Source organism: Meleagris gallopavo, chromosome 11 (genome assembly GCF_000146605.3).
Source record: "Meleagris gallopavo isolate NT-WF06-2002-E0010 breed Aviagen turkey brand Nicholas breeding stock chromosome 11, Turkey_5.1, whole genome shotgun sequence".
NCBI lineage: Eukaryota > Metazoa > Chordata > Aves > Galliformes > Phasianidae > Meleagris > Meleagris gallopavo.
The window spans coordinates 4,779,418-4,792,125 of record NC_015021.2 but is presented as its reverse complement, the minus strand read 5'-3'; the positions used below and the strand labels follow the sequence as shown (position 1 = coordinate 4,792,125).

The 12,708-nt window shown below is 38.6% G+C and overlaps 1 protein-coding gene across 3 annotated transcripts; it reads right to left on the bottom strand.

Annotated features, from left to right (window-relative positions):
• Window positions 1-539: 539 nt before the first annotated feature.
• Window positions 540-9,849, bottom strand: MFF (mitochondrial fission factor). 3 transcript variants are annotated; one of them, XM_010716427.3, is made up of 5 exons: window positions 9,606-9,849; window positions 9,180-9,352; window positions 7,994-8,082; window positions 4,076-4,150; window positions 540-717 (listed from the first exon to the last, which is right to left on the bottom strand). In XM_010716427.3, the coding sequence occupies exons 1-5, from the start codon at window positions 9,820-9,822 to the stop codon at window positions 555-557; spliced, it is 717 nt and encodes a 238-aa protein (XP_010714729.1). In that variant the 5' UTR covers window positions 9,823-9,849; the 3' UTR covers window positions 540-554. The 3 variants fall into 3 exon arrangements, with proteins under 3 accessions (XP_010714729.1, XP_010714730.1, XP_019474497.1); XM_010716428.3 differs by lacking the exon at window positions 540-717 and adding an exon at window positions 1,455-3,248 and having other exon boundaries at window positions 9,606-9,848; XM_019618952.2 differs by lacking the exon at window positions 540-717 and adding an exon at window positions 1,455-3,244 and having other exon boundaries at window positions 9,606-9,848.
• Window positions 9,850-12,708: the final 2,859 nt, after the last annotated feature.

Genomic DNA, 12,708 nt, shown 5'->3' with positions numbered 1-12,708 from the left:
CACACACAACATCCAGTGAAGTGGCCACCATTAGTCACATATCAACCAGAGGTAAGTATTCATTATATAAACTGACAGAGCCTAAAGTCTCAACACATTATCAAAAGCAGCATCTGCAACCAATACCTTGCACAGTAACCTGTCCAGTTTCTGTACATTTGCTTAAATGATTTATGGCAACATCAACCCAATCTTATTGATTTGCACAATCACTCACCAAAATAAAAGTAGTAGATAAGGTTAATAAATTTGCAGGTTCGAGATCAAGCATTAATTGAAGAAAAAACCTGACAACTTGGAAAACTTAAATCCCTAGCAGTCGCAGATTAGCTCTTACGATTTTTGTTTGGAAGGAAATCCTAACGCTGTATTTCAATAAACAGAAGCATTTTGAAATGTGAATTTTGGACAATTAAATTGCTTATGAATAGTGAACGCAAAGGAAAGCAAAAGCAAATAATTTCATCTCATTATTTTGTAAACATAAACCACACTCCACTAAAAGGAGAAAAAAAATGAAAGCAGCAGAAGCTGGCAGAATCAGTGACAACCAATCACCTGCGATTTTCATCCAGCACATCCAAGACCTGCTGGTAAGCCCTACGTGTGGAAGACTGGATAAACGATAAAATGCCACGAGCAGAGTAAAGATTAGTTCCGTCTTCAGGCAACATATTGGGAGGACAGACACGAGCCTGTTGCACTGATGGTGTCACACTGTTCATACAAGCATAATAAATGAAGAAAGAAATACTATAGTCAGATTTTTAATTTAAAAAAAAAAAAACAACAAAACTTTTCAGATAGCACCATTCCAAAATGTTTATTGCTCGTTTTCAGTTTACCCTTCTCCCAGCATTATAAGGTGGCATCCCCAAATTCCAAGTGTAAGGGATTGTGAGCTATGTTCACATATGCAATTCTGAAGGGTTACACTGGATAGTTTCAGAAAGTCCTTGCCCAGCCAATTCTGTGCCCGGCAAAATCAGCAGTCAAGTCCTCACTGACACCAATGAGAAAGTACTTTTAAAAGCACAAGTTTTCTCAGCAAGGAGAATCTCACAGACTCTTCAACAATTTTTTCTTCATGTTGTGACTAAAGATCAAGACATCATTTTGATTTGCACATGAACAGTGTTTAAAGGCCATTGCTAGCCTTTCAGCACAGAATTCATACCCCAGGGACAAGTTACATGATCTGAGTTTTTGGCCATGATGAAAAAAAAAAAAAAATAAGACCCTTACAAAAAATACAGAGGATTGAAATGCAAGGATGAGCATTTTGGTTTAAAGCATTATACAAACCTTACCTCTACTAGACAGAAACAAATTTCGATAAACTGCATTTGATTAAGTCATTTTTCTTCAAGTTTAACCTGACATTATCCACATTGCCCTTCAAACATCAAGGTTTTCTTTTAATTTAATCAGGGATTCTGAATTAAGTGAGGTGCTTTTTTTTTTTTTTAAAGAGGAAGTCACTTTTGTTAGCTTTCTCATTCACATTAACACATACATACAAGTGTGCATCACTGTACCCTTTAAATTTTAGGATAGTTTCTATTCCAAGATTAACATTCTTATTTCAACACTCCTTGAACTGTTGATGCAAAATAGAAGTGGCAAAGTTACCAGAGTTAGAATGCCAATCTTCTCACTTTTGTTAGCATTTTTATGAAATTAATCAAAGCCTGAGTGGTTGAGCAATTGGAAATAGGTTTGAAATGTGGATAATTTTTAGGTGGGTCACAGCCCTTTAATGCTTTGTTTTGAATAGAGCTGCTTTGTGACTGGCTGGCAGCAAGACTACAAAACTGAGTAAGAAAGAAAATTTAATTGAGAAGAGATTCAAAGCACGTTACGCAGATGTCACTTCTACCACAGAACAGTTAAAGCCATCCCAAGCTTCTAGAGACATGCAAAGATAGCAGTGGCTGGTGCTTGACTGATATTAGTCATTATTTATCAGCTAAAATGCAAATACCTTCTCATGTTGCTGCAGAGTAAGTGTAGCCAAAAGTAAAAAAAAAAAAATAAGAATGAACATTTATTTCTATATTTTATTTTTCTCTATGAGTTGTAGAATTGATCTCTCTTTCATATTTATGATGATTTCTATTTTGCCATCAGTAGTAGTGGTCACAGCCACAAATTTATTTCTTCAATTGCATTGGAAATCCCAATAGTCAGTAGAAGAAAATCACTTGAAGCTGGAAAATATTGTCACTGAAGTAAATTCCTGAGATTTTCTATTCCTGTATGAACTTATCAGCTTGAAGGAAAGGAAAAAAGAGCTCAAGGCTTGAAGTTATAATATGTCTTTATATTAAAGCTAATTTTCCTTGTTCATCATCTCAGATATTAGGCTGAATGAGAGCTTTAAAAAAAAGTGACAGCATATAAACATATGGAAAGCCATAAAATATTGTAGAATTCACACTGTCCAGAATACTTTTATTGAAAATAACCCTAGTAATGTTATTTGCAGAGTATTATGTAGATACTGAAAAATTACAAACAAAAAACAAACAACTACTGAACTAAAACTACACAGAATTCTCTAGAAGAAAGTCACATGTAGAAAGTCTACAGTAAGGGGAAAGGAAAAAAGAAGACTGCAGAACTAGGTAGTTCCTAATTCACTGAAATACTCTATGGTCATTGGTTTATAGGCAGCTTAAAGAGGTTACTTGATTCAAGAGTTCTTTTTACTAGAGAAAAATGCATTTCTTAATTTGAATATATTTCCTCCTGGACATGAAATAAACTGCACAGCTACATTAAATTATTCAAATTTTCTCCATAAGGACTACTGCTAATTTTGTTATCCTTCTGAAGTACACACTTTAGGAGAGACCTTTCTTCCTTTCTGAAAGCAAGAATAATTAAGTAAAGGGCTCAAATCTCAGAGTTAGTGAATACGGGATGCAGGGGCCAAAGGAGAAGCTGAATTCTTCCCGTGTGCTCCTGTTTCAAGATTACTCATCTATAAGCATGCAGTAGTCCCTTGGACTACATCAGAAGCCATGGAAAAGCAATTTAGTTAAGAAAACATCTGATACACAAACCAGCCAAGATGACACAAAAATAATTCTCTCACAGTGAACAAGACTACTTATCAGAAATTGCAGTTACACCCTTATCTTTTCAATTGGTAGAGGAATGTTCTTAGTCTTCAATACAATTTCATTTAAAATTTCTGATCAGTTTTCACATTCAGTCCCAAGCAGTCATTGTTTCAGCACTTTCTGGTTAAAAACATAAGTAAATTTCAGGATTTGGACCACAACCAAACAATAGTGAACTACAGAAATTACTATGAAGGACTTCAGTAGCAGTCTACCCTCCCAGCAATGTCCCCAAAGCCTTCTAAAAAAGTGTGAGAAATACAGACTTTGTTTCTCTTAGCTCTAGGAATATCAATAAGGGTAAATAGATTTAAATTAGAAGTTAGTTTAGATTCAGCCACAGACTGTATTATCATTAAAGACATGCATACCACAACCTTTTACCCCATAACTAGCATGAAGAACAGGATTTCTCAAGCTATGAAATAGAAAAGTGCATCTCCTTAGAGAGCTCAAAGGGAAAGGCAGGAGCAGAAGAAAAAACCAAAATCACACAATCTACCCATTTTGATCCAATCTCAGTGGTTTGTTGACTCATGATTCACAGTGGAACCTTTGCATTCAACACTGACTAGCAATGGACAAGAATAAGCTTCATTTCTCCTGTAATCACAGTCAAAGAACAAAGAAGACTACAAGACTAAAGCTTTTTTTTCCCCTCTCTTTTTTTTTTGTTTCTTTTTTTTTTAATAAATCAACTGTTAGTTGAAGCTCTGCCTTTCCTTCTCCACCATTTATTTCTCCCTACGTTTCTCACACAGGTAAGTGGTTTGGGAAAGCTTGGGAAAGCATGCAACAGAAATAGAAACCATATATTCAGTGTAGCAAAGGCTGTTTCAATTTTACATTCTAAGTTACAGATACTTAGTCTGAAAATTAGTATTGCAGAGAGCTATGTAACTAAAAACACTCCTGATTTTCATATACCAGGTAACATGTTGGCTTACGTGCAATCCTTAGTCGAAAGAGGTGACTGGAACCGTGGCATTTTATTTCTTGGGACAGTATCTGATCTGTGCCACCTTGAATAATAATTGTAATCTCTTAAGTAAGCATCCTTTATAAAAATACCATTTAAAGAGCAGTTAATATTGCTAAATAGGTAGAAAGTTATTGTACAAGGAGATGCCCATTTGTTAGTCTCAATTTTTTTTTGAGCATTTGAGAATTACTATCTCAAACAAAGCCAAACTCCCAACAAATTGTTGGAAACGCATGCAAATGGATGACAAGGGAGAGTGGAAAAAAAAGAACTCAAGAAACAAGAGGAAAAACAAGTTATCTATATAATATGGAGAACACAGTGGTAAAGAGCACAGCCAATTCCTTTGCCTCAATCTATTCCAGAACATTTGATTTTGTCACTTTTGTAGATCAGGAAATGGAATTTTGCACAGTACATGTGAATATTTTGTCTGAAGACAATACTGCTGCAGATTAAAACTTGAGTATTATACTCCCTCCTAAGTAGATAACAAAGTTTTTACACAACAGTATCTAATGTGCCTTTTCAATGGGACAGTCTATTCAGTGCTATCTCATCATTTCTCAGGAAAATAGACAAAAGAAAAAACAACTTTTATGAGAATTAAATATTTGATGTAATTTGAAATGGATGTAAAAGATGGGACTGCGTTTCCTATGAAGGTGTGAACTAGACTCCAGAAAAACCCATGGGAATAAGGTGCTGATCTTTGTTGCAGTACTTTTTATTTCAGAACTACCTAAACATGAAATCAACTTAAAAGTCAAGCCAGTTTTGATAAAGCAGCATCATACCACTGCAATAATTAGAGCAAAGATAATACTATCAGCCAACACCACTGGAGACAAGAACTTCAAGAGTAGCTAGGTTTCTTGTGTATTTGTACAATAGTGGAAAAAATATTATTTCTAGGAGGTAAGGAAATTAAATGTTGAAGTTACATGAGACATAACAGGTGTACACTTAAGTTTTCTGTAGTGCAAAGAATGCATTTTTAGTACAATTTCTCTATTTAAATGGTTTATTATCATCAGTAAGGGAATGAAGTTTCCCAAGAATCTCTAAAAGAAATAGCAATCTTCAAGCTATGTAATAATCAGTACCATCTGAGGTAGCATAATTAACATCAAACAAGTTTGTCTGCTTGCATTGCCCATCTCAAACAACATCAGAACACATCCATATCAGCAGTGTCTCTAAGTGGCTACCACAGTGAAAACAGAATGCTATCTTGTTAGTTTTATTCATAGAATCACCACTTCTATTTCCACAAAGCTTACATTTTTCTTTTGCTGTTTGCACTGTAAGTCCAATGGGCCTAAATGATAAGGAAAAGAGTCGAGAGATATCGAGCCTTTTGTACTGGATGCAAAAGGCATGGCTCACACAAATGCAGAATTTCACCTTGCACACAGTATTTTCATAGTATGTATTGATAGAACATTCTCCTGAGCATTAGCCAGGTCCGTAGTTGCATTCTCCTCCTGCAGATTGATACAAGCTAAATGAGGTAGAAATGACAGACTCAGAATTGCTATGAATGCCACAGCATTTTAAAAGTGCTTTCTTTTTCTGGACCACACTGAGTCAAAAGCAGCAATGATGACAGAAAAAGAAGCATTTCTAGGAACCTCAGTGGTATCAGAACAGATGATCTATACGCTAGGCCCAGCGTAACTTCTGTCATAAGAAAAAAATATGTTTTCTGCAGGCCAGCAAATGTGGAATGCTGCAGAGAAGAAATTCAGGTTCTTCCACATTATCAGTAGAGAGCACAGATACAACAGGCTTAGTATCAGTTAGATGTTACTCTTCATAGAAAGAAAACAGACTGATCCAGAGTCTTGTGTAAGTTTACATAATTTTTCCAGAAGACTGGAAAAGCTTAGTAAAATAACTTGGATTTAACTTTATGCAGGTGCTAGCACAAGCATCAAGACAGGAAAACTCATCTCCAGATGTGTCACAATTTCCTGGCTCTTGCATACCATAAACTGAGTCGTGCAAATTAGCAGTGACTTAGTTCACTCATCACGTCCCTCTTAAATTTACAGGATATCAGGTTTGTATTGCACTGCTAAGCCTCTTTGAAGGACTACTAATAGATTAAGCAATTGTTGGCAAATAACATTTAGACAGTTTTAAACCAGTAATTCTACATATAGTAGAATAGTAAAGCACAGAGATGAGTTTTGCAAATTTAAAATTTCTGGATTGAAGAAATTCAGACATGAGAAATCTCACAGGGATTTCTAGGTTGCTGGCTAGGCAGGCACAGCTCATGACTTTAGGGAGTGCAAACAAATGTTGGGAGCTTGGATAAAGTGATTTCAAGAAATTACAAGAATTCATACACTACCTGCTTTTCCTCCAACAAGGACTGAAAAAGTAAGATCATGGTGGTAAACTTTTTCACAAGCAACTTCCACCACACGAAGACCATCCATTCCTGCATGCACTGTATGCAAACTATCAAACTGGCATTTGAAGGCCATTCCCACGGCAATGTTCTAGCATATCCAGTCCAACATATTTTAACTGGATGACCAATGTCAAAGAGAACTTGGACACTTAGTAGGCTGCTAAAACATCTGGAGACTGAGCTGATCAGGAGCTTATGGATGTGAATTCGAGTTTGCCAGCTCAATGAACTTAAAATTCAGTAGATTAAGTACCTAGATATGCGAGATCTATGAGCTTGTATAAATCAAAAGCCTGATTAAGAAAAGGAAGATAAGCAACAGTATTTCCATGAAGATCTGGAGGAAGAGAAGGAAAACTGTAATTCCTGAAATAGGCATCTGAATTCACCAATTTCAGACAAATTAACTCAGAGGTAGATAGATACGTAGTATACAGAGTACTTTTTGGTACTCCTGCTGTAAATACAAGAGAGCAGGCATTTCTAGGACAGAGTTTAGTTTTTTTTCTTTTTACACTAAAAATAAGTAGACTCTAAGTAGGTCATGTGCTTATTTCCTAAACTAAATTTAAGGTGGTTTAGCCATATTGTGCCTACTGAGTCTTCATTTGTCCAACACAGATGAATCCCACTGTTAGGTCTCACATCTCAGATTCTTTCATTAAAGCAACACTTCTTATGGTAGCTATATTAGGAATTGTTTTGATCAATACATACATATACAGGAAGATTAAGTGTTACACTGCAAAAAAAAAAAATTACTGCCAGGTGGTGGAAGGATGCCATCACTCAGAATATACTGAGAGTAATCAAATGACTATTGTATCTAATCGGAATATATAGACATGCATGTCTTTCGAAAGCACCATAAGAACTGCTACCTCTGATGGTATCAGCAAGTGAAGTTTCCAGTTCTGAATGCTACTTGCCACTTTTGTCTTAGAAGATGATAACACGTACTCACAGATCCCAATTCACAAAGTAAACAGATACCAATGAAAAATGACTTACTCTCATATTCATGAGAAATAACCATATTTCTTTGTCTATTAATTAAAACCATTATGTAATACCAACAGCAACAACTGGGAACGTTTTAATGCACACAGATAACTCATTTTCTTTATAAAGAAATAAATAACCTGAAAATTCAGGGAAAAAAAAAATTATACCAGTTCAGAAACTGAAAATCTCCTAATGCAGCAATTCACAATAACTCATGAAACAACTATGTGCCCACAAACACTCCCACCTCTTAACTCCGAGAAAAACCCTCACTGTACCAGAAGCATAGAAATTAAGAAAAATGCTAGCTTTCTAGTGTTAAAAATTATATACTTACTACAGCACACGAAAACATTACTTAGTTAACAAAAAAAAAAAGCATGAGGAGATAAAGAACAAAAGAGTTATGTAGTAAAGCTGAGATGCGTCCCTGTACCCTCTTGCTTTACTCACATGGAATCATTTCTGGCCAGCTGGCCATTCTGTCGAGTGGCATTTTCACTCATGGAACGTTCTCTCTTCAGTCTTCCCACTGAACGAACCTGCACAAGAGGGGAACAAGAGGGAGATAAAAGACAGGAGATCCCAGGAAATCCTACGAGGGATCTAAAAACTTAGCACAGGAGAGTTAAGTTAGTTCAGTCCTCAAAGGCAAACTGGAGCTGTTGAAGCAGTCTAGAGGAGGCCACAAAGATAAGGCCAGAGCATCTCTGTCATGAAGAAAGGTTGAGGGGACTGGGCTTGTTTAGCTTGGAGAAGACTCCAGGGAAATCTCATTGAGGCCTTCCAGTACTTTAGGGGAGCTTATAAGCAGGATGGAAACTGTCTTTTTACATGGTCTGACAGCGATAAGACAAAAGGGGAACTGCTTTAAACTAAGAGAGGACATTTAGGTTACATGTTAGGAAGAAATACTTTACTCAGGGAGTGGTGAAGCAAGGAACAGGCTGTCCAGAGAGACTGCGGGTGCCCCATCCTTGTTGAAAGCCAGGTTAGATGGAACCTTAGGCAGCCTGATTTGGTGGTGGCAACCAGCCCATGGCAGAGGAATTGGAACTAGATGATCTTTAAGTCCCTTCCAACCCAAGCCATTCTATGTTTACATGGGTCTCTCAGTGATTAGGAGGAAGGCATCAGATGAGAGGATCTGATGCTGGTACACGTAAAACCAAGTTCCAGACTCATTGCCATCCTTTCGTTACCCATACAACCCAATGCCACAAGTATGAACAAGTCTACAGGATACACAACTTCACTAGTGCTTTCCAGTTTGTAAGATGCCAACTGCACATCATTCACCTGCATGCCACTGCCATGTGCTTCTTTAAAGTATGTTTTTAGACTTTTGTTAAAACTCACTAATTCTATGTATTATATCATTTGTCAAAGATTTTCAGTTACATGTCTAAAGCATCTCACTATGTGTTCCAATAACAAAACTGCAAATTAAAACCACTAGTCATTTTGTCAGTTAAATATAGAACTTAAAGGTGACAGTTAGAACTACAGTGCCTATATTTTGTATTTTCCTAACTTAGCTTGCACCAGATAGACCTGCACTACAGCAGAGAAAACTTCATTTCATTTTGCTTTAGAAAAAAAAATTCTCAACCAGGTAAAAAGCAAAATAAATACTAGCCTCTTCATTTTGAGGGGTCTGTTGTGGAGGTTTTTCTAAGTCCAAAAAATCTAGTGGTCGATCACTGAGAGAAATAACACGGGGAGGAGTTTTCAATGCCAGTGGTTTGAATGGAGTAGACTGAAGAAGGTCAAGGTCTGGAGGTCTGGAAAGTGGAATGTCTTCACTATTACCTGCAAGAACATCAGTTGTCAATAGAAAGCAAGTTTCTTTTGTTAACTATTTCCTATTCAAGTTACATCAAAACTATTCATGAAGCATTTTCAAAGTTTGAGGTACTTCCTAGGCCAAAGTTGATGAGCAACAACTGTTTCAGAATTGGAAAGCATTTTGTAAGTTTTTCTTTAAATATATGTTTCTATCCTTTCAGAAATTTGGGGGACTTAAATTTTGGCCTGTTTTTACCATATTGAGATGCAGACATACCTGCCACTACAATCCGCTCTGGAACCTGCATAGTTACACTGGCATTTGGAAATCCTTCTGGGACGCTCTTCTCAAGGTCAGCATTCTGAGGAGCCACTTTGAGTTTCTCTGGGACCCTCATGCGCTGACTGATCCCTTCGGTGTACTCCATCTCATACTGAAGGCGATTGATTTCTGCCATCTCAGCAGCTGGTGACGGGAACGCAGCCCCACTCATTCTGCCAAAAGGAAACCACGAGCTGTAATAGCAAAGTACAAAAGCAATGGAAAGCAACTAAAGGGACCTCCCTCTGGTTTAAGACTGAGAGAAAAAGAAATCCTAGAGCTACGCATGTAGAGCGGCAGGAAAAGGACCACTGATGGAAACTATGGGCTAGAGAGGGACCTCAAATGGCTGACAGAAAATTTTCACTGGGGCAGTGGCTGAGGGACCTCGTCAATAGCTCTGATAGAAACAGCAGCTGTAGATTAAGAAAGAAACCTTGGAAACACAGTTTGAATGAGGCTGCAGAGCAGCTCCCAGAGGAAACTGCGAGCTGCAAGAAGCCTCACTTGTGAGAAACCTCAGCCCATCAATAGCTGGGGACCTCAGCTGTAGCTCAGCTCAGACTGAGACATCGGTTACTTTTACCATTAGGGTTAACAGGTATATTTATTTGTTTACATCTATGCAACGCACAATATGCAAACACAGTTAGTATGGGAAAACTGTCTACGGGAAACAGCTTATTCCAGCAAGAAATCTTTTATTGGTACTGTTTCAAGCGGTTCCCTAAGTGAAGCAATCTATTCCTGCAAAAAGGCATTTTTTGCCAATATAATTACAGCAACATTCTTTTGCTATTTTTGACAACAGGGCTACATCTGTGCTGTGCACGTGCCTTAAAAAGCTGAACACACAAAACCCTGACTACAAAATGTTTCAGTGCAGGTGAGACAGAACACGAATCACACCACCAACCAAACCAGCACGAGCCCATGCACAGCACCTCCTGTTTGGGAGCCACGTACCACCATCAGCTTACCACCACGGTCAACCCAATATAACCTGCTCTTCTGTGCACATACATGCACAAATACAACCTGGGTTCTTCCCTCAGTGCTTCACCAAAGAGCATCTGCTCTCAGGACCTGCCCCAAGGAAACAGCCTCTGTGATCCTGTCAGATGGCACCTCCATCTGTTTTGTACATTCTATTTTCATGCAAAGAAGCCAGACAACCCCTTTATTCGTTGCCATGTAACTAGACTAATACTTGATAATATCACACAGAAACAATACTTCCCCATCAATAAAACCTCAAACTGACAGTGATCTTCAGACAGCAGAATTAAGCACACAGAAAGATATGGTCTAAGTAAGACTGCATTAAATACGCACATCCAGTATATTAAAGACATGATCCACTTAGCAATCTGTCCTGGAATCTTTGATGTTACTTTCAAGACTTACAGTCACTACAGATCAAATGAAATACATTTATCCATCTCAAAGCCTCACTCACTTCAGCACACTGCAGAACTGGGCATCAAGGAGAAGGTCTTCATTCTATTTAACTTAAATATATCTATCCTGAAATCACACACAGATTTAATCGCACAGAATCACAGAATGGCCCAGGTTGGAAGGGACATCAAGGATCATGAATCTCCAACCCCCTCCCACAGGCAGGGCCACCAACCTCCCCATTTAATACTAGACCAGGCTGCCCAGGGCCTCATCCAATCTGGCCTTGAACACCTCCAGGGATGGGGCATCCACAGCCTCTCTGGGCAGCCTGTTCCAGCACCTCACCACTCTCATAGTAAAGAGCTTCCCCCTGACATCCAACCTAAACCCTCCCTCCCTCAACTCAAAACCATTTCTCCCTGTCCTGCTGTTATCTACCCTTCCATTCTTAATGTTTGTATCTGCCAAATGAAAGGAATTGGAACAACCCACTTTGCTAAACACTTCAAAATACGCATGTGCTGTTTAAAGGAGCTCAAGAGGTACGTAAGCAGCTGTCACTTCACGATTCTTAGATATTTTTTTTTTTTTTTTTTTGGTCCCTGTCCTTCAGACTTGCAAACTACATTTGTCTCTCTCAAGAGATGTTGGCTGGATCAGCCAGTGACAGGTAGAGACTGCAGTCTTTCAACATTTCCACTTTCCAAAAGGTACTTTTTCTTCCCAAACACGGCCTGTGATCGCTATAGCACTTCCAGATTTACAGCATTAAGGCAATCATGATGCCAATATCAAAGAACCAATTTTAAGAAGACCTTAAAGTCCCCATTATGTCTATAGGAGGCAGCATGCAAAACAGCCGCCTCTCACAAGACCAGACTACAGATGTTCCACAGCTTGTTTGCTTCTTTATTCTGAAGCACCAGGACAACTCTGATGTTTGCCATCAGGCATCACTACGCTGCAGCACTGTTTATTGTACACCACAGCTTCCCTGAAGTTCGGCACTGACTTGTGTCTAAGTCAGCACAACTGCTGCTTCCCAGCTGTAAGATAAAGCGCACACAAAAAATGACAAATCAGAACAGCCATTCTATAAACTAAATAGTGCCAAGTGGGTTCAGCTGTACGTGGTAATTGCTGAGGAATACATACAGCACCTCAGTATCTTTGTACTCTTACCTGCTTAACAACACTGACTTTTTATTTTTTTCCTGTCAAGTTGATTTCAGTTTTTAACCTATATATTTTTCTCTCCCCACAAGAGAACAGCAAAACCACAAACAGTGACCAGTTTCGGCAGCAGAACTTCAAACGGGGCTCGTTAACAAACGCCCAAGCATTCAACAGGAACATAACCAGCCACACTGCTTTCAGTCACAGCCATTAGACACGTTTCAGAAGACGCTAAAAAAAATGACAACGAAGATTTTAAAGCTTATATTTACAGAATTAACTGGCTCTGAAAGACGACGTCGGGAAGCGACAAGGTGCAGTCGAACCAAATAGGCACCGAACTCCGGCGAACCCTCATCCCGCCCGACGCGACCGCCCCGCACAGCGCGGCCCCGCTCCCTGTTCCTCCCCCCGCTGCCTGCAGTTCCTCTGAGGCTCCGGCGCCTCCCAGAACCCCCAGCAGATTTCACACACACAC